The sequence below is a fragment of the Lathamus discolor genome, chromosome Z (assembly GCF_037157495.1).
Source record: "Lathamus discolor isolate bLatDis1 chromosome Z, bLatDis1.hap1, whole genome shotgun sequence".
Classification (NCBI taxonomy): Eukaryota; Metazoa; Chordata; class Aves; order Psittaciformes; family Psittacidae; genus Lathamus; species Lathamus discolor.
In genome coordinates this window covers 55,406,764-55,431,629 of record NC_088909.1, presented here as the reverse complement: position 1 = coordinate 55,431,629, position 24,866 = coordinate 55,406,764, and the positions used below count along the sequence as shown (strand labels likewise).

At 42.8% G+C, this 24,866-nt stretch overlaps 1 protein-coding gene across 1 annotated transcript in view; it reads right to left on the bottom strand.

The window, feature by feature from the left end:
- Positions 1 to 6,140: 6,140 nt before the first annotated feature.
- The window catches only part of SVEP1 (sushi, von Willebrand factor type A, EGF and pentraxin domain containing 1), a 128,669-nt gene continuing 109,943 nt past the window's right edge, over positions 6,141 to 24,866 (bottom strand). The window contains exons 43-50 of the mRNA XM_065661517.1: positions 24,197 to 24,370; positions 22,156 to 22,329; positions 20,524 to 20,700; positions 19,449 to 19,619; positions 12,605 to 12,700; positions 11,986 to 12,081; positions 9,588 to 9,681; positions 6,141 to 7,708 (exon numbers count right to left, since the gene is read on the bottom strand). Of these exons, the coding sequence (XP_065517589.1) occupies positions 7,678 to 7,708; positions 9,588 to 9,681; positions 11,986 to 12,081; positions 12,605 to 12,700; positions 19,449 to 19,619; positions 20,524 to 20,700; positions 22,156 to 22,329; positions 24,197 to 24,370 (1,013 nt within the window). The 3' untranslated portion in view covers positions 6,141 to 7,677. The remainder of the gene's footprint in view (positions 7,709 to 9,587; positions 9,682 to 11,985; positions 12,082 to 12,604; positions 12,701 to 19,448; positions 19,620 to 20,523; positions 20,701 to 22,155; positions 22,330 to 24,196; positions 24,371 to 24,866) is intronic.

The following is a 24,866-nucleotide window of genomic DNA, read 5'->3' as shown; positions in this document are numbered from 1 at the left end:
GCCTGTGAGATGCCCCTCATCTTTCATGTGAACACCAGCTGCCAGAAGCCACTTACTTCACATGCCAGCACACGCAGGAATGGCAGCAATATTATCTCAATCCTGCTGTGCAGAGAGAAACCATAACCTTGGCTGGCACCAAAACAGAGATGAACCCCAAATCACACAGGCTGTGTTGCTGCATTGCCACTGTGCTGCAGGCTGGTCTTTGTTTTGCTCTCCTTTCTCTGCCAGTGTTGCTTCTTCCCAAGCAGGAAACCCTCACCCGGTGTGGGTAGGAATAACCAGGACACCAGCACACCGCCATGCCTCCCTCCCCAGGGGTACACTTGTTTTGGGGGTTTTCTTTCAGGAACCTCTGCTTGTAATTTCTAACTTTAATTTCACATCATTTCCCCTTGTCCTGGGTTCAGCAGTAGCAGTCATTTTTCTCCTTCTTGGTAGCCGGTGCAGTGCTGTGTTTTGACTTTTGGCCTGGGAACAGAGCTGGTAACACAAATGTTTGGTCTGACCAAGGACTTTCTGAGCCTCATGCTCTGCCAGGGAGGAGGGAAAGCTGGGAGGAAGCAGAGACAGGACACCTGACCCAAACTGACCAAAGAGGTATTCCGTACCACAGCACGTCATGCCCAGGATATAACGGGGAGTTACCCGGAAGGGCTAGTGCACTGCAGGGTTGGAGAAGGTATCGGTCGGTGCTCGGTCGGCTGGTGTTGAGGTGTTGTATTCTCTCCCCTTTTTATTTCCTTTATCATTTTTACTACTGGTGGCAGCAGTAGTGATTTGTGTTATACCTTAGTTACTGGACTGTTCTTATCTCAACCCATGGGAGCTGGCATTCTTTTTGATTCTCCTCTCCATCCCTCCAGGAGTAGAGGGAGGGAAAGAAGGGGGGGGGGGGGGGGATATGTGTGAATGAGCTGTGTGACTTTGTTTAAACCACAACACCCCTTAATATGATTATCCTTCCTTAATGTAATTTATCCCCACTGGGTTTACAGCACCTCCTTATTAGCAGCAGGATTAATTAATAAGCTGTTTATCCCTTACCCCAGATCATTAACCAAGCTATTTTAATAAAATCAAACCAGACATCTGGCCTAGCAATACCTGAGTGGGAAGCTGCCTCTTTTGTCAACCTCCTGCATTCAGCTGGCGGCAACAATCTGGTGCCAGGCACTTCGCAGCCATCTCACCAGTGTCTGCAGGGCAGGCACAGCTTTTCGTATTTATTATAATCCTCTAATGACTAAGGCTACAGTCCAGAAAAATGTATAAGCTTGTTTTTAACTGCATAGTAGCTAAGTACCCTTAATGGTTGCATGACAGGACCATACACTTAAGTGCTTTCTGAACTGCGTACTTGAGGTTTCCATTCTTGTCATACCACACAGCCTCCAAACTTGCCATCCCTCTTTTTCAGCATGGAAAAGGGGCATTTGCAGGGTGTATCCTTTACCAGAATTCCCCAAATGCTCCTTGCCAAGTGAGACAGGTCTGGTCTCTGAACATCACTGGGCTCCTATGCCCACTTGCACCAGCCTAGGACCCTGCTTATGGGCTCTTCTATCAAGCAAAAGCCCCATGCTCAGAGCTGCACAAGAACAGATGCACAAATCCCTTGTGAACCACACCAGTGGAATGGGTATCAGGCAAAAGGGAGATTCCAGGCTGCTGCTGAGCAGGAGAAGGGTACAGCATCTTCTCCCCATCTACTGCAAACAGATCTGGATATGCCTCTGCTCACGCTTCGGGGGTCTGTCTGCCAAATGCAAGGACATCTCCGCACTGGGCGGCCACAAGCCTAACTTGTAGCTGTAAATGAGAGGTGTGGCTGGGGAGCACAAGATGAAGGGATGGCAAGGCAAGGCAGCAGCAGCTGGGGGAATGCTCAGTTCTGCAGGGCTGCTGCCACATGGCCTGCCTGCACCTGCACCTGCACCTGCAGTTGCACAGCATCATAACTGTGCCTGCCCACAGCTATTAAAGCTGCCAGTTTCACATCAGTGAATTCTCGTCACCTCTGAGTTAGATGCAAAAATCATGATGTTCCTCTTCCAATAGTGATGGAAGTACTGCAGGCAGGATATTGAAAACAAAGCAAAATAAACAGACTGTGCTGAGGAAAGAAGTAGGAGGGGAAGGCATGACTAAGAACTGGGAAAGCCCTGGATATGTTTGCAGGGCATAGAAGAGCAGGGAGTAGTGCATGCAGAGGTTGATTGTTCTTTGCCACCTGGTTGTGTAAGGACAGATCTCCTGAGGCTACTGGGATAACGCACAGCAAAACAGTCATCAAGAAGAGTGCTGGGCAGAGAGGTGCAGTATCAGTCCTCACCATCCTCCCAGGTGGTGCAGGTTGGGAGCATTGCAGGTGCTGTCTTTCCCCAGCACCCTTCTTTTCTGGCCTATGCTATGCATACAGGTCTGGGCTAGCTGACACTGTCATAGCCTCAAAGTTTTGGAAATAGGGGAAGTCTTCATCTCCAGAACAGGTTGTCCAGAGAAGTTTTGGATGTGTTCAAGGCCAGGCTGGATGGGGCTTTGAGCAACCTGGTCTAGTGGAAGGTGTCCCTGCCTGTGGTAGAGGGGTTGGAACTTGATGATCACTAAAGTGTCTTCCAACCCAAACCATTCTCTGATTCTATGATTTCATTATATGATTCCATGACAATCTGAAGGAGGAAGATTTACATTCAGCAAAGAGAGACTGGGAAGGTGAAGGTTAGTGCCATTCCACTAGGCTATCAATGAGGTGCATGGATGACATCTGCAGAAGGGCTACCATTAACAATGATGATAGTTATGCTTAAATCTCATCTGTCTGCTTTAATCTGCAGCACTTTGGTGGAGAAGGGAAGGCTCACCTGGCCCTTGAAATGGGAAGAATTGAAGTGACTTTCTTGTGGTGACACAGTCTGTCACTGGCTGGGAGAAACTTTGTGTTCTATCTACAAGGCCACAAGAAGCATGGTGCTTATTGTAGCACAAAGTGGTCGTGCTGGTCTGTCCACATGAGCAACATCTGGCAGGATGGACCAGCCTGCACCAAAGACCCACATCAATGAGCTTGTGAAGAGTATCAGCTTTTATAGAGCTCAGCTGGCAGAGGTGGCAAGCATGCAGACCTTGATACTGGCAGGCAACACGTTAGCCTGGAAAGCAAGGGTAATGGAAATATAGCCCTGATCCTGGCAGAGGAGCTTGTTGTAAATGGGATGGATATGTGAAGAAGTGCTCTGTTTCATGTACATGAGTGGAAATAACCTTAAAGAAGTAGATCAATAATAGTGGTGCATATTCCACCTGGCCTGCTTCTGGGTACTGCAATACCTGTCTCTTGCTGCTGGAAATGTGTGGTCACAGTATGTTCTCCCAGAAAAGCATCTGCAGTGTGGTAAAAGCAGCAGGGATCTTTTCCACAGTAAGGATCCAAACTGCTCCAAGACAAGTCTGAGATGCAGAACCCATTCCTGGACTGAGATACAAGAGATCGCTGCTCAAACTATCCTCAGGGTGAAAAGGTAAAAACTGCTGGCACACAGTAGCCCTGTCCAGTGCACCCAAAGATCAGAGCTGACAGACACTTGTACCCTTCTCACTGTACATTGAAGAGCAGAGAGACACGTGTCAGCAGACTCCCTTCAACATTTCACCGAGTTCAGTATGGCAAAGAGGACAGGACCAGGGAAAAAGCCCCATTCTTGCCACTCTTAAACAAGGCTGCACTCTGCAATTCTACAGTATGTATAAGATCCAAGCCCATGAGCAGAGGCAGCCCAGCTGTTCCCACTCAGGATTATAAGCACTATTTGGAAAACTCTAAATTTGAGATGTCAATTTGCATCTTTTCTACCAGATGCACATCAGATTTCAGTGCTTCATGAACTGCACTGTCTGTAACCTCACACCAGCTTCTGGGCTGGTGGCTGAGGGGGAAATTTGAGACATTGACTATTTCTTGCACTTCAAAGTCTCCACTTACACCTACATATCAAAACATTGAAAGTCTTACTACTATTACCTTCAAAAACCCCATACCCTCCATCTTATGACTGCTACGCCATATTGTAGGCTTAATTCATAGGTTTAAACTAACAACAGTTTGCGTGGCTTTAAACTAACAGAGTAAATTAGAGCAAACTGTTCTAATGCCCTAATACGCAGAGAAAAAGGAAAGTTCGGCTGACAGGGGAAGGAACATTGTGGGACCGATAACAACTATGGAGACAGTAAGTAAGACCAAGGATACCAGCCTTCAAGATATCAGGGTGGTGCCCAACATGGAGCAAGACTGGAACAGAACAGAAGCAAAGACATACCACTACTAATTTAGCACTAGCACCTTGTGAGGATGCGCAAGCACTGAGGTCATGCAGTAAACAGCGAGGAAGACTACTGGCGACCACTAGAGACCCCCGCTCAGCAAGAAAACACGTGTGTAATTGGAATGCAGATGTTAAAATTAGTTCCTGGAAATACAATAAATGTAAATAATTTCCTGGAAAACCTGTAAATATACATGAGTATGCTAAATGTATAGCTGCTGCCGGCAAGTAACGGGTGCAAAATGATTCACGTGTGCGCCCAGTGCTGCAATAAAGAATGCCTGCTTTCCAGAACTGCAAACCAAGTCTTAAAGAGTTTCTGACTGACTTTTACAGTAACAACATATGCTCGTTTTTTGGAGGAGTGCTGTTGGGAGTTACAAAGTTATCTTTCCACTATAGAGCATTTTTATCCTCAGCTGTCTTTGAATATGGGTGTCCATAGATTTAAGATTTTTAGTACTGGTGCAGAAGAAAACAAACGGTATCTCCATCTGGTGTAAATAGCGAGTAAATCAGGTTTTAATTCATCTGATTATGTTAGTGGTATATTTAGTCCATACAAGTTTTAAAATATGCTGTAGCAGCAGAAAGGAATTGAAAAAATAGGTGCTAACTGCATTTTCGTCTGAAGAACAAACCTGGATTAATCCAGCACATCCTTTTAAGATTACTGGCAATTATTTTGCTTTTTCCCTTGAGTAGAGTTCTGCTTCCCTTTCCTCGGATTTTGCCACCAGGCTCTAAAGGGTAAGCCAGTATTTTTGTTGTGAGGCATTAAGGAAAGACTGCAATGTTGCCTCTATACGGGTACTAAACAGGGTGCATCTTTATTTACAGTGTAAAGTGCATCACACAGAAGTTGTTTAAAACACACAACAAGCTGTGACATAAATGACAATACAGTACTGGGTAGGGAGGGGAAATTGTTCCAGCAAGTATCAAAACATCATCAACAGCACTAATATAACAGCCTCTAGTTTCAGCTACTCTGTCCTACCACCACATTGCCTTACTAAACACGTTGACTGGGTTGATCCTGGGACTCCATGTACTTAGTCACTAGTGTGAAGCTGGAGTGCAAAAAGCCATCCCCCAGTCCTAAAATCTCCAGCAATGTTCTGCCAGCTTTAAGCACTGTTCTCACCGCTGTCCTGCTCTGGAGATCACCAGTGCAGAGTCAGGGCACACACCAGAGAAGAACATTGGAAAGAATACCAAAACATGAGAGTGATATTATTTATATAAATAAAGATCTGCTTTTCTCACCCATGCACTCTTTGCCTCCAGAAGTCCTGTTTCTCACTGCAGCTTCCATTCATATGCTGTTAAGGCAGCAAGCAGGTCAAGGGTAAAGTGCCTACAAATGGTGGTTACTATGGGCTGAAATGCAGACATTATTTACCAAACACTGACTTCAGTGAAAGCTGTAAACATCGATGGCTGTGGCGCTAGGAGACAGAAGACTGTTGCTATGTGCTAGCAGAATCCATTAGAAAAAGAAGGTTGTGAGAGCTGAAACTCTTCAGCTGGTTGCAGCTCCCACTGGGAAGGAATCTACATTCACATTAATCTGATCCCCTAATGACTCCTTTACCTATCTGTTTTTCTTTTAGTTGGCTGAAAGCTCTTACTGGCTCACAATTTTGCTTGTTTCTTTCTTCCCTGTTGTCTGGTCTTGGGCTAACAGCCATCAGTTATGTGTCAGTATTTACTTGTGCCCTGTAATTGTAACTGTGAGCTCATTTTGGTGTGATACCACTTTCCTGGGTCCATGTTCATGCATTCATAAAAGGAAGGTAAATCTATGAAGGGGGAGGGGTGGGGTAGGTTGTACACTCTTCTAATCTGGAGGGTAACTAAGCAGGAATACTACAGAAGGTAAAATTTATTTCTCCTTCCTCTTTCCCAGTGCTGACTGCAAGTCATGCTTTCTCTTATTACTGGGAAAAATGGAGCTTCTGATCAATGACTCGCAGGTTCTCACTCTAACATCTTCTTTTACAGATCAGACTTTTTGCTAACTGACAATAATTACCAAACATCTGACCTCAAAAACTGCATGTGATTTCCACCTTGCAATTTCACCACCCTGCTTAACCAGAGGTAAACTTTAGCATCTCAATTCATTAGAACATGACTTAACGATGGCATTCAGGTGTGTTTTACCCTCAGATGCAATGCAATCAGCAGTGTGAGAAAGAAAAATCAGACAGCATGTGTGCTCTCAGTATTTCGCACTCAGCCAAGCACTTCTGCCTGTGTGGTGCACTCAAAAGAGGCCTTCTCCAGTGCTCTGAGTGTTATGCATAACGTAATAAAACTTTTCTTCAAGCAAATAACAAAGTTTCACCTGTAAACATAACTGCTGTCTTCTCTCTCCATCTTAGGGACAGTCGAACTTTGGGACCCAAACCCCATGTATCAAAAGCATTCCCATAGATGACAGCTGCTAGACATGTGTTTTATAATTTACATAGGAAAGGAATGGTGGTTACAGGGAGGTGGTAAGTCCCGTGGCAAGTGGGAAGCACAAGTTTCAGTGGTCCACCTGCTTCCCACTGCTGGACCCTGGATTATCCAGCTTCAGAGCTATACTTGAACTGCCTGTAAGCCAAAAAGCCTCAAAGGCTCTTCTAGCTAGGCTTGGTCCATCTTTCTCTGAATGACGCGGTGTTCTCTCACGTCTTTTTGTATTATTGACCATTTTACTAATAAAATCTTAGGTAAAATTAATGCTGATGCCATTAAGTCACTCTCCAATGACGTTAATGTCACATAATATATATTACAGAATCTTTTTATGCCCACTAGAAAATGTGGTTACAACACGGGCTTTATCACATGTGCTTCTAATTTACACCAACATGAGTTCATTCATAGGCCCAATGCAAAATTTAGTGGCTTGATTAGCTTTGCATAACTGTTCTTTACTGTTGAGTTGCTGGACAGCAGTATGCTTTGGCAGACGGTAAGCAGAATTGCCACATTCTGTTTAATCATGGCTGGCAGTATAGTGTAGTTTAATTAGCTTACTGTATGTAAGAAATGGGAGGGACTTCACTTTACACAACCAATTCCTCAGTGGTCAGTAAGAATCTTTACATTTCTATGTGTGTGTATGTATGGTGTGTGTGTAGCAGCATATATTTGATAATACTTTTGTAAATGAAAAATACAGAGGAATTTCTTAAAAAATGGAAAGGTATAGTAAAAATGTATCACAAAATACAAAACAAGGGAGCTGGGGGGGAGGGAAGCAATGGATTTGATTTACAATGCATTAGATTCCAAGCCCTCGTGCCTAAGCTGAAGAAAGGTATCTGAATGTAGAATTGCTGCTCTGATGTTAAAAGGGATAGAAGCCAGCCTTCCGTTTCCTGCATCAGAAAAACAAGCAAAATAAAATCAGTGTTGTATCGAACATATCAAGCAAGATCAACAGTGAGGCACCAGAGGATGGTATCTGAAAGTATACCAGAGATTAGAGGGCCACAGCTTAAGATGGCATACTCAGAGGGGAAGAATGTGGGTGTGGGGAATAGAGGTATGTGCCATTTGATGTAACTCACAACTCATCAGTGTGGTTTGGAGCTAATCTTGTTCTGGATGCTGGTAAAAGCTTTGTCCCTTTCAGCTTCACCTTCTAAATCACACCTAATTAACATCAAATCTTTGCTACCATGGCATTTACTCCTGTCTGTATTGTTTTTGAGTCCTCAGAAAAGTATTGTACCCCACAAAGAGCCACCAGCAGCTGAGACTTAACAAAATACAAAACAAATTTCAGTCCTTGTTTCTGTCTTCTCCCCTCCCCCAGCCCCAGTTTTGTGTGGGAAACAACTTCTCAAAAAGCTCTTGAAGAGACCTTTGATTTGTCTCAGAGATAACCTTCATTTTTGGCTGCTAAATCCACTGGGTCTGGACTTCTCTGCTTCATGTCCTAAATGGAAATACAATCAGAATCCAGATGTGTAGCTTTCAATATAAAGCTGGATACTGTTTGCTGTCCGTACATTTGTTTTACTTTAGGCATATTTAATCCCTGCTGAAAAATGAAAACTGTTCATTTTGGACAATGTAATTTCACAAACAAGCATCTTTTAATTACAAACAGCTTTAAATTAAATAGTGTATCAGAGAGACAGGGAGAAATGTCTGTTACTATCTGTCCAGAAAAAATGTACAATGTCACAGGCTTCATCAGTATCCCAGAGAAAAATATTAATATTTGGCTGTTATTTATTTAGCTCTTCAGGATAATGACCAATGTGTTCAGTAGGAGCCTGTGTGAACTGGAGTATAAATATTTTTCTAGCATATATTTCATGGTCCTCATTAATATTCCATACAGGGAACAGAACTCATGCTGCATGTTTTGTTATCATATCTGATTCCTGATCGCAATAACATCATTACCATCCCACCTGCCTTCCCTCTTCAGGGTGGTAAATGGCTCATAATGGCAGCATGAAGTAAAACTGCTTTCTAAAGAAAAACTGCATCCTGTTCAGACTGCTTTCAAAGCCAAACACTCAAACTTCACAAGTTTAAAAAGCAAAGCCACAATCGAGATTTGTAAGTGCTGCCTCGCATGGTGATGGGGCTCACTGATTTGCAAACCTCATCTTCTATTTGCCCCATTAGACATGAATCAGCTGGCCAAAACACAAACACTGGTAAAACCCTCTAAAAGAGAGCACACATGAACCAGATCTAAGCCCAGTCCCTTGGGGATTTTGATACAGGGATTGCACTGCCACGTTACTTGAACTGGGACTTGACTCAGAGGCACTGTGTTGTACTCTTTAAAGGATTACAGCACTCAAAAGCTATTATTTATAACATCTGTTGTGTCGCCCTAACCTTGAACCTGCATCCAGATGAGGTACATACAGTTCAAAATGAACACTTGCACACAGTAGGCCACTCAAATTTCCTGAAGAACATTTTGTATTACATCACAAAAGCCATATCAATTTATACCATTAAAAATAAGCCAAAAACTTTAAGGTTTGCCTGTCTGCTTCCATGTAAGTGTGTAATTTCCTGAGTTTTCTAGAAGTTTGGCAAACATTTTGCAGATTGCTCTTTAAGGCCTTTCCAGATGGCTCAAAAATCATGAGTGATGCGATGACTACTAATATACAGAATCTAGAGATACTCAAGATATGCAAAATTAATTGCACATTCTTTGTATTTAGAGTTTAGTAGGGTGTGATTCAGCCCGACTATGGGACAGTGCTGAACAACACTTACCTAGAGCAGTCATGTCCAGTCCATGATGAGGGACAATAGCATCGATTCGGTCGTATACACTTCCCACCATTTAAGCAAGGCAATTGGCAAACAGCTGCATACAAATAAACACAGAGTTGCAGTAACGAGCACACCCATATCAAGCTGATTAAAGAACAGGACATTGAAAATCAATCTGCATTATTCTGTGAAGAATGGACTACTCTCAAAACTGTAACATTAAACATCATCTCTGAGTCTGTTGTAAAACATAGTCTGCTGTGAAAGGGGAGCCTTACAAACACATCTCTCCTGAATGCATTTTGACCTTCTCTACTGCTTTTGCTATCTGCTGCAGTGTATAAGTTGTACAATATAGCAAATGTATTATTTCACATTGCCTTAAAAATTCTGTTCTTGCTTCAAGTTGAGGAAAAAAAGAAAAAAAAAAGAAAAAAGAATGCAAGTGGAAGCAGCAGGAAGAACCAGAAGAAAAGAGTCAGAAGAGCAACAGGAGAATAGGCCTTATTTCTGGGAAGAAACTGTGTGTGTTTGTTTAAAAGGCATATGACAGCCAGAACAAGCAGACACCAGATATGGCAAAAAAGTATGGAAAGAGGCAGAATGAACAGAGAACATTAAAGGTCAGGAAGCCATTTAAAGATCAACAGCAGGCAAGGAGTAAGATGGATACAAGGAAAGGGAGCAGAGAATGACAGTAAGTTCCTGAAAAATACACTGGATAGCCATAAGAGGTGTGACATAAGAGCTATAGGGCATTTTAATAAGAAAACAAACACCAGCTGCCTGATAGGATCCTGTTGGGCCAGCTGCAAAATGGTTGCTTTTATGCAACAGCCTAACCAAAGGACATCAAGTAACCAAACAACAGTCAAACCTTCAAGCCTTCCAATCAATTTTGAGACTGGAAGGTAAAGCTCCATACAATGTACAGAACAGATTGAGAGACTCAATGAGATCCTTCAAACACAGACATTTATATTGCAGGAAAGCTGAAATTGTGAGTCTTTTGAGCAGGTGATGCCATATCTAGAGAACAGACCTAAAAATATCATTAAGGACAAACGCTGGGTAATATTTTTGCAAAGAATATACAATTAGAAAACACTGATTAAAATGGAATTACAGGAAATGGAAATGAGTAATCACAGGAATGTGAAAGGAGATGGAAATGTACTACGCAACATCCTCTGGGCCAGACACAAACAGAAAATAGCAGGAGGCTATAGAGATGGACCATCCCTGTGCAATTAAGTGTACCAAGTTTGTCATGTTAAAAATGACTTCTGATTCTGGAATGAAGCATATGAACAAAACACATTTAGCTCTCACTTTATGCATATAATTATTCCAGTGAGACTGGCAGTTAGTTGAAATATTTCTCATTTCACTTTGCTCTGTCATGGCAAAAGGTCAAGACTAGTAAGCAGAATGAGAAGTGGTTTAATAACTTCGTAAGCTGTGGTTATGAGCTTTTATGAATGGGCTTTGGCACAGATGCCACTGCTTACTAGAATTTTTAATTTAGCTACTGAAAAGCAAGTCAGCCTGAGTAGATTTGAATTACTGTTCCAAAAGTGAAGAAGCCATCTACCCTCCTCACCACCTATGTTGTTATAGCTGCAAAATTTGTGTAGTATGACAGAAGAGGGCGCCACGAGGATGATCAGGGGATTGGAGCACCTCCCATATGAAGACAGGCTGAGGAAGTTGGGGCTGCTCAGCCTGGAGAAGAAAGGGCTGCGTGGAGACCTCATGGCAGCCTTCCGTTATCTGAAGGGGACCTACAAGCGGGTCAGAGAGGGACTCTTCATCGGGGATTGTAGTGATAGGACAAGGGGTAACTTAGGTTGAACTTTGGGTTCAAACTTAAAACAGGTGAAGTTTAGATTGGATATAAGGAGGAAGTTCTTTACTGTGAGGGTGATGAGGCACGGGAATAGGTTGCCCAGGGAAGCTGTGAATGCTCCATCTCTGGCGGTGTTCAAGGCCAGGTTGGATGGAGTCTCGGGTGACATGGTTTAGTGTGAGGCACCCCTGCCTACGCAGGGGGGTTTGGAACTAGATGATCTGAAGGTCCTTTCCAACCCAAACCATTCTATGATTCTATGATTTTTTCTTTCTGGATATCAGTTCTCCTCTGCACTGCTTTTTGCAGAGAGCAGTCACGTGAATGCTGTCTGTCCTTTCTGGAAGCAAACTTTCTGAGAATTTTAAAGACTCATCAGGGACTACTGTGAAAACAGTTCGCAGCTGGGGACAGCAAATCCTCCAGGAATGTTATTGCAGGCCTGGGTTTTCCTATGAGAAGCTTAGTAGTTCTAGAGACTCTTTAGTGAATAGTGCTAAGTATTTCTAGTAGTCATAAAAAGTGAGAAAAAAATGAAAAGAGTTTTACCCATATGGCAGCGTGATCCAGTCCATCCTGGGGGGCAGTCACACTGGTAAGGGGCCACACAGCGACCTCCATTGAGACACGGCAGAATGCATATTGCTAAGGACAGGAGAAGAGACCCAGTGAAAACAATTATCTCCCATGAAAACAAAGAATAAAGTGAACAAGAGATGAACTTATGTTTATATAGTATTTGAACATGAACTGATCAGGTTCATAATCACAGACTGATAAATGAAGGAAGCCAAGAAACAAATGCAGCAACCAGCAGAACACTCATATTTCTTCTGCTGTTCTTTCCCCAAAACTATTAAGTATTCCTATTGGTATCAGACTTTGAAGAACTGAAGCAGGCTGTTCTTCAACACTAGCGAAAGAGCACCCAAAAGCAGAATTGCATCAATTGAAAAAGTGCTTATTTTGGTTTGGGGATGGCAAGGGATGGTCATTCATCCATTAAAAAAAAAAGTTGGTCCTTTCTGTTCCCTCTAATTTGGCAAGCAGAAGAACCTAATGTTTTTTATGGGTTTTGCCTTTAATTTTCCCACCTGGTTCACTGCAGTAAATTCACTTGTCTTACCTACAACATCCTTAAAATTACAGTCAGGGATGATATACATACGCTCTTCACAGAGACGACCCATCCAGCCATCTGGACATGAACAGGCATTTGGTCGCTCACAGACGCCACCATTCTGACATGGGAACCGACAGACAGCTGAAAACAATACAATCTCATGACAAACTCAAAAAGGTTAACTAGAAGCTTAGTAATTCTGTATTTCACAGGTGTAAAGTTTAGAGTAGAACAAACAAAAATAGTAAAACATGACAACTTTGGTTTCAAAGGCTATATAGTTTTTTGGCTTTGTGCGTTGGACCAGGTACTGTAAGCAGGAGTGTTAGAACCATTAAGACAATAAAAAATTGTTCATGGCATGAATGAAAGCTTAGAAGTTTTTGTCAGTAAATTTTGGGTAAATTATTTGGACAATGTTTAAAGGCTGACACTATGCTTCATTCGCTTTTCCTCACTCATTTTTTGTGAAACAAAATAAAAAACCACATTCCAAACAAAAACTACTACCCTGCCATCCCCTCTTCCCCCCCTTTATTTTTCTCTTTTAAATTAACTCTGAAATAAAACGAAGCTTTCTTTTAACCTCTTACAAAACACCAACATAGTGCTGTCTGGTATAATATAGGGCTTGTCGAAAGTCAGATTAAATGCTGTGGTAGAACAAGCAACTTTTATTGTACTATCATCCACCATAATGAGATAATGAGGAGTGACCCATAAATGTGCAGCAGTGGCACAGTGTTTACCTGTGGAACCCAAAGTATGATTATAAACCTCATTCAGTATTCATGCTGAATGGTGCTCCTTGGCTTGCATACCTGTTAATGAGCACCTGACCATAAAAGTGAGGAATTCAAAGTGTACTTTATCATGCTAGCCCAATATGTTGTCTGTACGGGCTTTGGACTTCACCACGTCTCTATGACATTGCACCGGATCTTGCTAATAGATGCAGGGAAACCAGGACTACTTTACAAAATCAGGTGGCAAGCTACATACAAACTTGTCAGACTTCGAGATCATTGGAAGAAGTACAATCCTCTTTATGTTGGGTTGCATACTATACACAGAAGATCAAAAATTGTGGCTTTGAGACGATACTACAGAACAAATAAGTAATCAGATTAACTTCTAATTAGTGGTAGTTATGAACACAGAAGTAACCTCAGGAAACTCAGTCTGAACTGTTAATTGTGTTTTATCTTTAATTAGTTACTGTGTGAGCAAAATATGAATTTAGGCTTTGAGTGTTTCAGATCTTGTTCAATGTTAGTATTAAATACCAACAGTGGTTTAGCACATGGAAATATTGTTCAGACCAGAGCTCCACACTGGAAAGAATGCAAATCTTCCCCTGACAGAATCAAACTCGAGTCACTCTTGCAGCTAAGCTATGCCAATCTGCAAGCTATAGCTTGGAGTCTCTTGAAATGAGGCCAAAGCTTTTGCCATTTTGTTTTTTCATCTCAAGAGCCTTCCCATCAAATGTCAGCTGATAATGAGAAAGGGAAGGGACCTGAGGCCCTGGCAGGTTCACAGAAGTTGCAATATTGTAACAGATATTTTGAACAATTTTTATTATAATGGTGGTTATGACTACATAGACAGCTTGTCTGGGTGTTGGCTAGAGCAGAATAGTGTGCCAACCAGAATTCTTTTGTGCAATGAAAAATTACGAAAGTTGAATCAAAAACCATTTAAAGCTTTGTGCGATCCACACCACTTAAACAATATCCCATGTTAATGGGATGTGAGGTAAAAGGTTTGTGCATAAATAATATCCCATGTTAAAGCCCATGAAAAATGGCCTCTGAAATGTATTTTCTCTTTCTGTGTTGATGGAGAAGATGTGGATTTTTCATGAGTTACAGAAATCACTTTGGAACTCCAGCTTGCTCAGCAATCCAGGATCTCAGGGAGAGATAGGCTTTTCCTGGATTTCTGCCCAGGCCCTGGTTGTGAAACTGAATGAGACAGTATCATTCCTAGGTGTGCACTTGTTATACATCAATTCAGGCAGACAGAGACTCTGTGTCTGTAGCTGTGGGGATTATTCTTCACTTGACAGACAAGACTAGAGAAAGGCTTGGGGCGGGAAGTTAAGCTGGGATCTCATTCTCTTTTTCTGCTATTGTGAAAGCAATCAGGGCAAATGCTGTCCTGGTGTGCTGGGGAGAGAATGGGAACCATTAATTATGAGCTCAGTTATTGGTAGTGGATCTCACATGCATGGTATCAACCCTATTCTTTGAGATCACCTTGTTGAGATCCATGCCAGAGAGTTGTCTCCACAGGACACAAAAGCATTACACCTCTGCAAGACAAACACGGGTAAGAAGGGGAAAATATAATTTCTGGTATCTGTTCTCATCTTTGCCAGCGAATTGTTGCAAGCAAACAATTTCCTCCATGTCTCTGTTGCCCTCTCACAATGCTCTTCTATGCTGACAGGGTATGAACTTTTTGGTTGGCAGTTCCACACTGACCACTCTCACCACTCTCTGATCACAGCAAGATGTTGGCAGAGGGCAAAGAGACAACACAGATTTTAGATCATCTCAGAGAGAAAAAACTGGAGTCAGCCAAACTGTGTGCATGTGTGCAGCCTGCCGAGTCCTGCAGGTGTTTGTGATTGGTGGACCCAGGCTAATACTTCTCACCCTGAAACTCAGATCAGAACCTGGCCTGCAACCCCTAACCAGTAGTGATTCAGGGAAGTGCAGCCGTGGTGAGAGCTCTCCCAAAGAAGCTAACGATGTCTCCTTTTTAATTACAATATTTACATTAACAAACCTGTTCAACTGGGCCAGAACATTTCAAGAAGGTTTAGAACACATTAGCAACCAGCTCACAGAGCCAAAACCCAGAAATGCAGTGTGAGTCATTACACTGAGTGCTTTCATGCCGCTTCTGATGTAGACCACAAAGGCTTGGATCCTGTACGCCTTTTGTTAGGCAAATCCTCAAATGAATTATATAGCAGTTTTGAAAGATTACTTTGACATGTGTCATAAAAACACAGGCCACTCCTCTCAGAAACATTGTTAGTCCTTTTTAGTTCCCCTTTTAGTCCTTTTCAGTACCCCTTTCAGGTGAAAAGAAGGGGTGGATATTGTTCTTCCTCTCCCTTTGTACACCAAAGGGCAGGTTATTCTGCTTTGTTCCCCTGCACTACACCCTGATAATCTGTCCACCTCATCCCTTAGTTTTTAAGTAATTTTCCATAAAACTTATTCCTCTGAACAGCTGCAATAGACTCAATGGTGTTGCAAATAGGAAACATGTTTTACAATGGTTTGCAGATAGGCCCTTCCAGGCTGATAGTAACCAGTGGCAAGAACCTCTTTTTGCAGAAAAATAAAGCCCTTGCATAAAATAAGGTTCTGTGTAACAAACAAATATTAAATAAACATAAAAAGTAAAGCTGGTGATACTAAAGGGGCAGCTCAAGAATCAAAATCATTACAATCTGAAGAGATAAACGCATACGTTTTTTCTAATGAATTCAAACTTAGGTAGAGTAGCTGTCGTGCAGAGATCCCTTTAATTCTGTAGCCATCACAGTTTAGACAGAAATGACACAATACTCAGCAAACTTTTCAGAAAAGGCTCAGTGCTTTGGGAGTATATATTCAGGACTTTTGATACCTCTTGACACATGAAGTAACTCAGGTACTTTTACTGTGCATCTTCTGTATTTGGCTACTTGACAGGTGATTCTTCAGGGCAGTGACAAACCATGGTCACATAATCAGGAGAAACCTGTTTTTCAGGAGCATCTTCTTTTCCTGAAACTCCTGTTCAGGAGTGACAAGCCTGGTTCTTTGGCTCTGGGTCTCCTTAAAATCACCTACTGATATGTGATTTTTAGGCAAGACAATTATAACTATACAGAATTCTAAGAGAGTGCCTGCTTTCATAGAGTAGGGCAACTAAGCTTCTCCAGGTCTTAGTATTCACAGTATCTTGCTGCCAGAACTCATAAAAAAAAAAAAAAATAAATAAAATGGCAAGGGGACCCTCATCAGTCAGGCTTAGCTCAGTGCAGAATTCTCCATCTCCAGAGAGTTTCTCACCCAAACAAAAATCACAGAATCATAGAATCAACTAGGTTGGAAAAGACTTTTAAGACCATCAAGTCCAACCATTACCCCAGGACTGCCAAGACCACCACTAAGCTATGTCACCGTACCATGAGGACCTCATCTGCAGAGTTGTTGAACACTTCCAGGGACGGTGATTCCACCACATCCCTGGGCAGCCTGTTCCAATGCCTGAGCACCCCCCTGTAAAGAAATTTTTCATAATATCCAACCTAAACCTCCCCTGGAGCAGCTCAAGGCCATTTCCTCTTGTCCTGTCACTTGTTACTTGGCAGGAGAGACTGACCCCACCTTACTAAAACCTCTTTTCAGGTAGCTGTAGAGAGAGATGAGGTCCACACTGAGCCTTCTCCTCTCCAGACTTTTAAACTCCCCTAGTCCACTCAGCCTCTTCCCTTCACACTTGTGCTCCAGACCCTTCACCAGCTTCTCTGTTGCTCTTCTCTGGACCCGTTCCAGCACCTCAAAGTCTTTCTTGTAGTGAGGGGCCCAGAGCTGAACACAGTACTCGAGGTGCAGCCTCAGCAGTGTCCAGTACAGGGGGATGATCACTGCCCTGGCCCTGCTGGCCACACTATAGCTGGTACAGGCCAGGATGCTGCTGGCCTTCTTGGCTTGGGCACAAGCTCGGTCATGTTCAGCTCCATCAATCAGCACCCCTAGGTCCTTTTCCATGAGTAGCTTTCCAGCCACTCTTCCCCAAGCCTGGAGCGCTGCATGGGGTTGTTGTGGGCCAAGTGCAGGACTTGGCTCTTTGTCTTTTTGACCCTCATACCATTGGCCACAGCCCAGTGATCCAGCCTGTCCTGATCCCTCTTCAGAGGCTTTCTATCATCCAGCATATCAGCACTCCTACCCAACTTGGTATGGTCTGCAAATTTACTCAATCCCCTCATCCAGATCATCAATGAAGATATTAAATAACACTGGCCCTAACACTGAGCCCTGAAGGACACCATTAGGGATAGATCGTCAGCTAAATGTGACACCATTCACCACCACTTTTTGGACTCAGGCATCTAGCCAATTTCCAACCCAGTGAAGAATACACATATCCAGGCCATGAGCAGCCAATTTCTCCAGGAGAATGTTGTGGGAGACAGTGTCAAATGCTTTACTTAAGTCCAAATAGACAGTGTCTACAGCCCTTCCCTCATCAACCAGGCAGGTCACCTCAGTATAGAAGGAGACCAGGTTGGTCAAGCAGGACCTGCCCTTCATGAACCCATGCCGACTAAGCCTGATCCCTCCGCTTTCCCATATGCGCGTTATGATCACACTCGGGATGATCTGCTCCATGACCTTCCCTGGCACTGAGATCACTGATGGGCCTGTAATCTTCTGGGGTCTTCCTTCCTGCCCTTTTTTCGGAGAGGCGTCAAATTGGCCAACCTCAAACCCTCTGGGGCTTGCCCACTAGACCAGAACTGCTGATAAATGATGGAGAGTGGCTTAGCAAGCTCCTCTGCCAGCTCTTTCAGCACGCTTGGGTGGAACCTATTCAGCGCCATAGACCTGTATACGTCTAAGTGGAGCAGGAGGTCACTAACCATTTCTTCCTGAATTAAGGGGACTTCAATCAGCTCCTCATCTTTGCCACCAAACTCAGGGAACTGATTACCCTGAGGATGGCTGGTGTGACTATTAAAGACTGAAGCAAACAGCCAAGTAGGGAGGAAGTACTGTCGCTTCTATGGGGAGCTGAGACTTGTAGGAGAAGAGGCAGACCTGACAACTTGGATGTGGGCTTTAATGTTCTCAGGTGAGCATTCTGGCACCTTTCCTCCTCTGTGGGAGTTCTCAAGCTGAGGGAATGGGGCTGCTAGTGACTGGCTACTGATATGCCCTGAGGTTTTTTTGCTTTTAATACTCACATTTCTAAGCAAAATACCTAACCATAGTATGGTTGCTGTTACACCACCTGAGATAAGAATTCAGGGTGCAGCTAACTCATTGTTCTATAGCTACCCAGCAGCAGCAGGCTAGTCAAGCTTCTGATGTGAAAATGGCAGATGGCAAGGTCTTTTCCATCAAAGCTCTGTGACCCTGAACCCTTTTTGCTATGCCTCATCCTTGGTTTTAAGTTAGTGTTTGAAGATGATTATATACAACTTTTTAATTTATCATGTCTATGATTGGTATTCATTTCCCCCATTTTCTGTTAAAAATTTTTTATCTGAATCTTCTGTATGAAAGAATTAATTCTGTAATTTAAACAAACCAGAAAGTGACATTTTCCTGCTGGTATGCCAAGGGTGGAAAGGCTAGACTTTGTCTTTGCTATTTTGTTAAAATCATGAATTTTCTGCAGTATTTGGTCTGTATCATTTAGTGAGCTGTACCAACCTATCCTTAAGTATTTTATTGCAAAACAATTTTCAGGAGTGGTCATGCTCTAAACACAGTGAGAGGCTAAGCAACCACTCAATCTCTTTGTTTTTCTGCAGTGCTTCATCTTTGACTGTGAAAACTGACTGGCAGTGCTTATCTGAAACAGCTCAGCATGTCAGAGAAATGACTGGATCTGTCACTTTCTCATAGAAGATGTGAGGAGAGAGGATCTTAGGTGTGGGATACAACATTGTATCAAAGTGAACTGTAAGATTAGCAAGGACTGAAGAGAAAAACTGTGGAAGCCTTGTCTTCCACTTGGAAATAAAGCAACATCCTGCACTTTAAAATGCACCGGGTGAAACTATGACTGTACTGAAACTAGCAAAAAGAATTCACTTTTGTCTTTATGGCAGCTAAGATGACACCTGCTGTGCCTAAAAAAGACTTACCTTTGCAGATAGGTGGTGTCGTCCATGTTCCATTTTCTAAACAAATGCTCCGCAGGGGCCCCTCCAGCATGTAGCCACTGTAGCATGAATAGGTGACCATGTCTCCATACTGATAGAAGCTACCACGAATCAGAGCGTTCTCTGTGTGAGCTGGGGGGCCGCAAGATATCTCTAAACAAAAGAAATCACCCAGAGGCTGGTGAGCTGCAATAGTCTGAAATATGATAGTTTCTAACCCTGGACACAGTACTGTGGACAAAGGACCTGGGAGGTGCCAGAGAGACACCTCTGGTGAGAAATCAGTAAGCAGGACTTCTTCATGGTGCACTCACCTCAGATTCTCAGTGAGAATCTGTATATACATCCAGTGAGCAGGGAGATGACCAGGAATAGCAGTTTTAGGTAATGCAACAATGGCTATATCCACCATACAGACCAGAAACTTTCAGATGGTCGCAAGGATATAGATGAGACTGGGTTTGTAGAGTGAGGGGATGTCATTGTCTGAACTAAACAAAATTGCCTGCAAGAAGCCAAGAAGCTTTCAGACATGCTTGCAAAAGGACACTATGTCTTCTGTCAGTGTCAATAAACACAATAAAGGGCAGCACCTCTCCCTACAACCATTGTCTCCACCACCCATAATCTCACAGAAGTAATTCTCAGAATATTTAAGGTATACAACAGCCTAATCCCAGCTCCAGTGCTTGCAAAAGGTAAACTGAGAAGAAAATTACGGTCAGGCCTAGTACATAGTGGGACAAATACTAATGAGGCATCAATCCACATTGACATATTCTGGATCCTTTTAAAGAAATAGTACTGTTACATAAAAAAGAGGAAACAGCTCTTCTGGGGAACTTCTTAGGTCACCTTTATATGCCTGAATCTCCTGAAGCAATCCATCTCTTCAAATGGCAGTAACAGACAAAAGCTCTCTTCTCCCAGAATAACTGCACCTAGGTGGAGACCTCTGCTGACAGGTCCATGCTGTCACTCTCCTGTGTGACACTGTTGTGGTTACCAGCCCTCTGGAGAATACCAAGCCCTGTGGAACTGTACCTCATGTACTTACTTTCACACTTAGCTGTGGCTGCAGTCCAAGTCTCATCAGCATTACAGGTGATCACAGACTGTCCTTTCAGTTGGTAGCCTTCTCTGCACTTGATGGATATGTTCTGACCAACATAAAAATCCACTTCGGACAGAACGGCATTCTCTGGGATTATGAAAGGAACAGGACAAGGGTTCGCTGTTCAAAGAAAGGGTGTGAGGGAAAAGAAGAAGGGAAGGAAAGGGATATTTTAGAATAGATTCTGCAAATTTCAAAATCGAATTATGTGAAAAGCAACTGAAATGGATGCTGGGCACAAGTCCAATTTGTAAAATTATGAGATTTGGGACATAAAATAATAAAAATAGAAGGTTTGATGCTCTGCTGACAGATGGCTTACTACCATACTCTACTGATGCCAGTAGAAGATATACTAAGGATTTAATGGGAGGAATATCCTAATTGTTACAATCAAACCATTCTCTCTTGTTCTTCCTGTTTACCATAACTTTACTACAAAAAAAGGAGCCAGACCTATCCTACTTCTTGTTCTGAGGGGCTGGATCAATCAAGAGCAGCAAAAATACAGGTGTCTGAGCAGAGACTTACAAAAGCATTCATTAGGGTTTAGAATTTTTTATATTCTTATTTATTGCTGGCTGTAGGCTTGATGAGCTACTTTTGCATAGAATATTGATCTCATTATGAATGTGGAAAAGGTTGGACTCTATATACAGCAGAGATTGATGCCAGTTTTCTGAAACTAAAATCCTACGAGTCCTTTGCAATACAAGAATTAAATGTCTCAATTAACCACCTTAAGACTACAGCAGATCTTAAAATTAGTTACAGACACATACAGCCACAAGGAAAGGTGTGTGTGCACAATGCACATGTGCATAAGTTGCCGTTTCACAGAGTAATATACACAGCCATGAAGTCCAACCTCTGCAAAGCAGGGCCAACTAGGTCAGAAGTTGCTTTGGAACTTGACCAGGTGAAATTTGAGTATTGCCAAGGATGGAAATTTCAAGTCCTCTCTGGGTCCCTGCTCCTGTGTTAGAATGCTGTGATGGTGTAAACTTTCTTCAAATACGTAACTGGAATTTCTTTTGTTGCAACTTCGCATTCATAGCCTCTCAGCCTATCACTGTGCACCTCTGAGAAAAGTCTGGCTCTTTTTTCTCTACATTCACCCAGTAGTCAATTGCAGACAACAATAAGGTCTCCCTTTTGCCTTCTCCAAACTTCTTTTGCCTGCTTCTCATACATTACATGGTCGACTACAACTGACTCCATTTTATATCAGCTTTCCAACTAAAGGGAACTATGCAGAACACAGCTTGTTCTTTTACTGTCACAAAAAGCCACTCAGACAAGATTAACACTTCTCATTAACTGCTTCCTTTGTTCCTCTGTAAAAAATAGGTTGCACACCAACAGATCTCCCCACGTAGGCCAAACCAATTATTTAAACTACAAGTGACAAATTCTGTGAATGGTCACTCCAGAAATTACAGAAGAAAATTACAATACATTTCCACAAAGATCTGCAGAATTCGCTCTCATTTATTGTCAGTTTAAATGAAAAGCAGCCTAGCCTTTTGTGCTTACAAACTGAGACCACTTTTTCAATATAAAGCAAACACACACGTTTACAGAGAGGCAAGGGATTACTCCATCTTCCATCTCTTGTGCACTCTGCTGTAGGTTCCCCCTCCAAGCTGTATCCCGTTTCGCAGAAATATGCTATTGTACTTCCAAATGTATTGTTTTCATAAATTGCCTTCCCATTCAGCAAGGAAACTGGAACTTTGCATCTGGTCTCTGCAAAGCAAGAGCTCTTATTAATTCCACTTGATATTAGACCGAAACTTCAACAATTCCTGAATTACATAATATATTTAAAAGTAGCAGCCACAGACCAATAAACCATGAAGAGCATTGATGAGAGTTCAGCAACCCTGGAAATGAAACGTAGTCAACCGAGGGAAGGAGCTCCACCCAGTGACAGAGAGAAGCCACAGCCACATATTTTTAAGGTCAGCAAAAGTAACAGTGCTGGAGAGGACACACTTTTGAGTTCACACTGGATCAGAACATGAAAATGCTTCTTTCTTGACACTGAGAGATACCCCAGAAACTTTCAGCCCTCTGCACCTTCCTTTTCACTTTACAAGTAATACCAGTGAGATGCAGGATAGGTTTGGTGCAAGATGCTGACACTGATCCTACTAGTTGCTCCCCTCAAGATTCTCAGCTGCGTTTATCAAGCCAGCAGGCAGACAGTCCAAACTGAGTTACTACTGCTACACAAGAGACTGTTCTGTGTACCATTTTCCATTTGATTTTCCTAGGTGGTCTGTGTAACGAGATGACTGAAGATTAAACTCTCAGAGAGAGACAAGGCCATCAGGGAAGAGAGGAGTTGGTGAAATGGCTGTGCTCGATGTTGTTCCAGACGGTCTTCTTGATATCTGTTCAACACTGATAGTGTGTGACTTTTCTGAGCTGCCTGACTAGATACTAGACACCTCCTCTGACGCGGATGTCCCCTAGCAGCTTTCCAGATTGCTGCTATAAGGAATCTGCAACACATTAGGCACTGCTGGGCACAATGATCTCTGCATTTTGTGGTTTCCCAGCACTGCATCTGATGGTCCCTAGCCCTCATGCAGTCTTCATGGCTCTGGTGCCAGGACGCTATCCTTCTGCCTTGAATGGAAGATCATCATCTTCCATTTGGTCTTACTTTGGTGAAGCTGTCACAGCATGCTAGTCCCCCTCTGAATCTGTGTGTAGCTGGGTGTGGAGACATCAACATGTCAGCTCCATGAACGAATGCCAGGAGCAGCTAGAAAAGCAAGCAGGATGCTGGGTCTAGCATCTAGTTTGGGAGATCTGAGGTACATGCAACAGGGACAACAGCCTGAAAGGAAGTGTGATGGGCAAGAATCGAACTAGCGTGTTTCTGTGAGGAAAGGAAAAGTGTGAAGCTCAGGCTTAGTATTTTCATGGCCAAGAGGCCAGGAATGGAGAACACTCATACTTAAAAGTTAATAATGCTGCAATTTAATAAGCTTCTATATGATTTACATTTTGAACAGAGTCATCCAACAATAGTGGCTATCTGTTCAAACTTGGGATTGTGTTGATAACCTTGTTTCCACCCACTCCATATGACACAGACGGGTCTCTCGCTTGGCACTCATTCTGTTGAGGGAGCACCTCAAAGCAGTAATTCGCAAAATCATACATTCATGGTGTTTGTTCACGTGAGGATTGTGGAGATTAAAGGCTGCACTATTGAGACTGTCCATTGTGCCTGAAGACCAGAAAAAGAATAACAACTTAATAATATACTACAGAAGGCCGCTGGGAGAAAAGTTACTTGTCCTCGCAGCCTATCGCCTTTCATTAGGGGTTTGATTTTCTGAGATGGCAAGTAACCTCTTTTCTCATTTAGCTTGTTAAACTGCAGATGAAAACCCTAGGAAAAATGTTGGAACTCTTTCTGGCTTGGAAACAGGCAGGGTTCCCTGTGACACATTTTGTTTTTCAACACCTTTTTTGATGCACATTGCAGAACATTTTTCCCAAACCAGATTTATGATAACATGATATGCATGCGAAAGAGAGGAGCTATTGCTTATCCCAGATCACAATGTACCAGGCCATGAAACTGAACAGTTACCTTCGCATGATGGCAACGGCTTACTCCAGCTCCCATTGGCAAGACATGTAATATTCTGGGACCCGACAAGATGGTATCCAGAGTTGCACACAAAGGTCACGTTACTCCTGTATGTGCTTCCTGTAGAAATGGCCTCTGCTTTTTCTACGGAGGGATGCAGTCCACAAGTAATTCCTAGGAGAGAAGAACTGGCTTTATATAGGCAAGGAAGGCCTTTCTGTTTCATCTGTTACACACTGACAGTTCTGTTCATACACTGAATCAATGGAAAGATGGGAAAAGAGCAGCTGTGAAGTATTATACAGAAAAGGGTTATACAATGCCTTGACTTCCCTCTCTCCTGGGGGTCAGGCTGCAGTCACCTGAGAGAGAATGTGCCCAAATGTATCTGATGGTGTTATAAGCTATGAGGTGTTGTAGGCTTAAATTATAGGTCTAAACTAACAATAGTGTGTGTAGCTTTAAATTAACATAGTAAAGTAGAGCAAATTGTTCTAACTTGCTAACATGTAGGGAGTAAGGAATATCTGGCTAACAGGGGAAGGAACATCATGGGATAACAACTAAGGAGACAGTAAATATGACCAAGGATGCCAGCCTTCAAGATGGCAGAGTGGTGCCCAACATGGAGCAAGACTGGAACAGAACAGAAGCAAGGACATACAGCTGC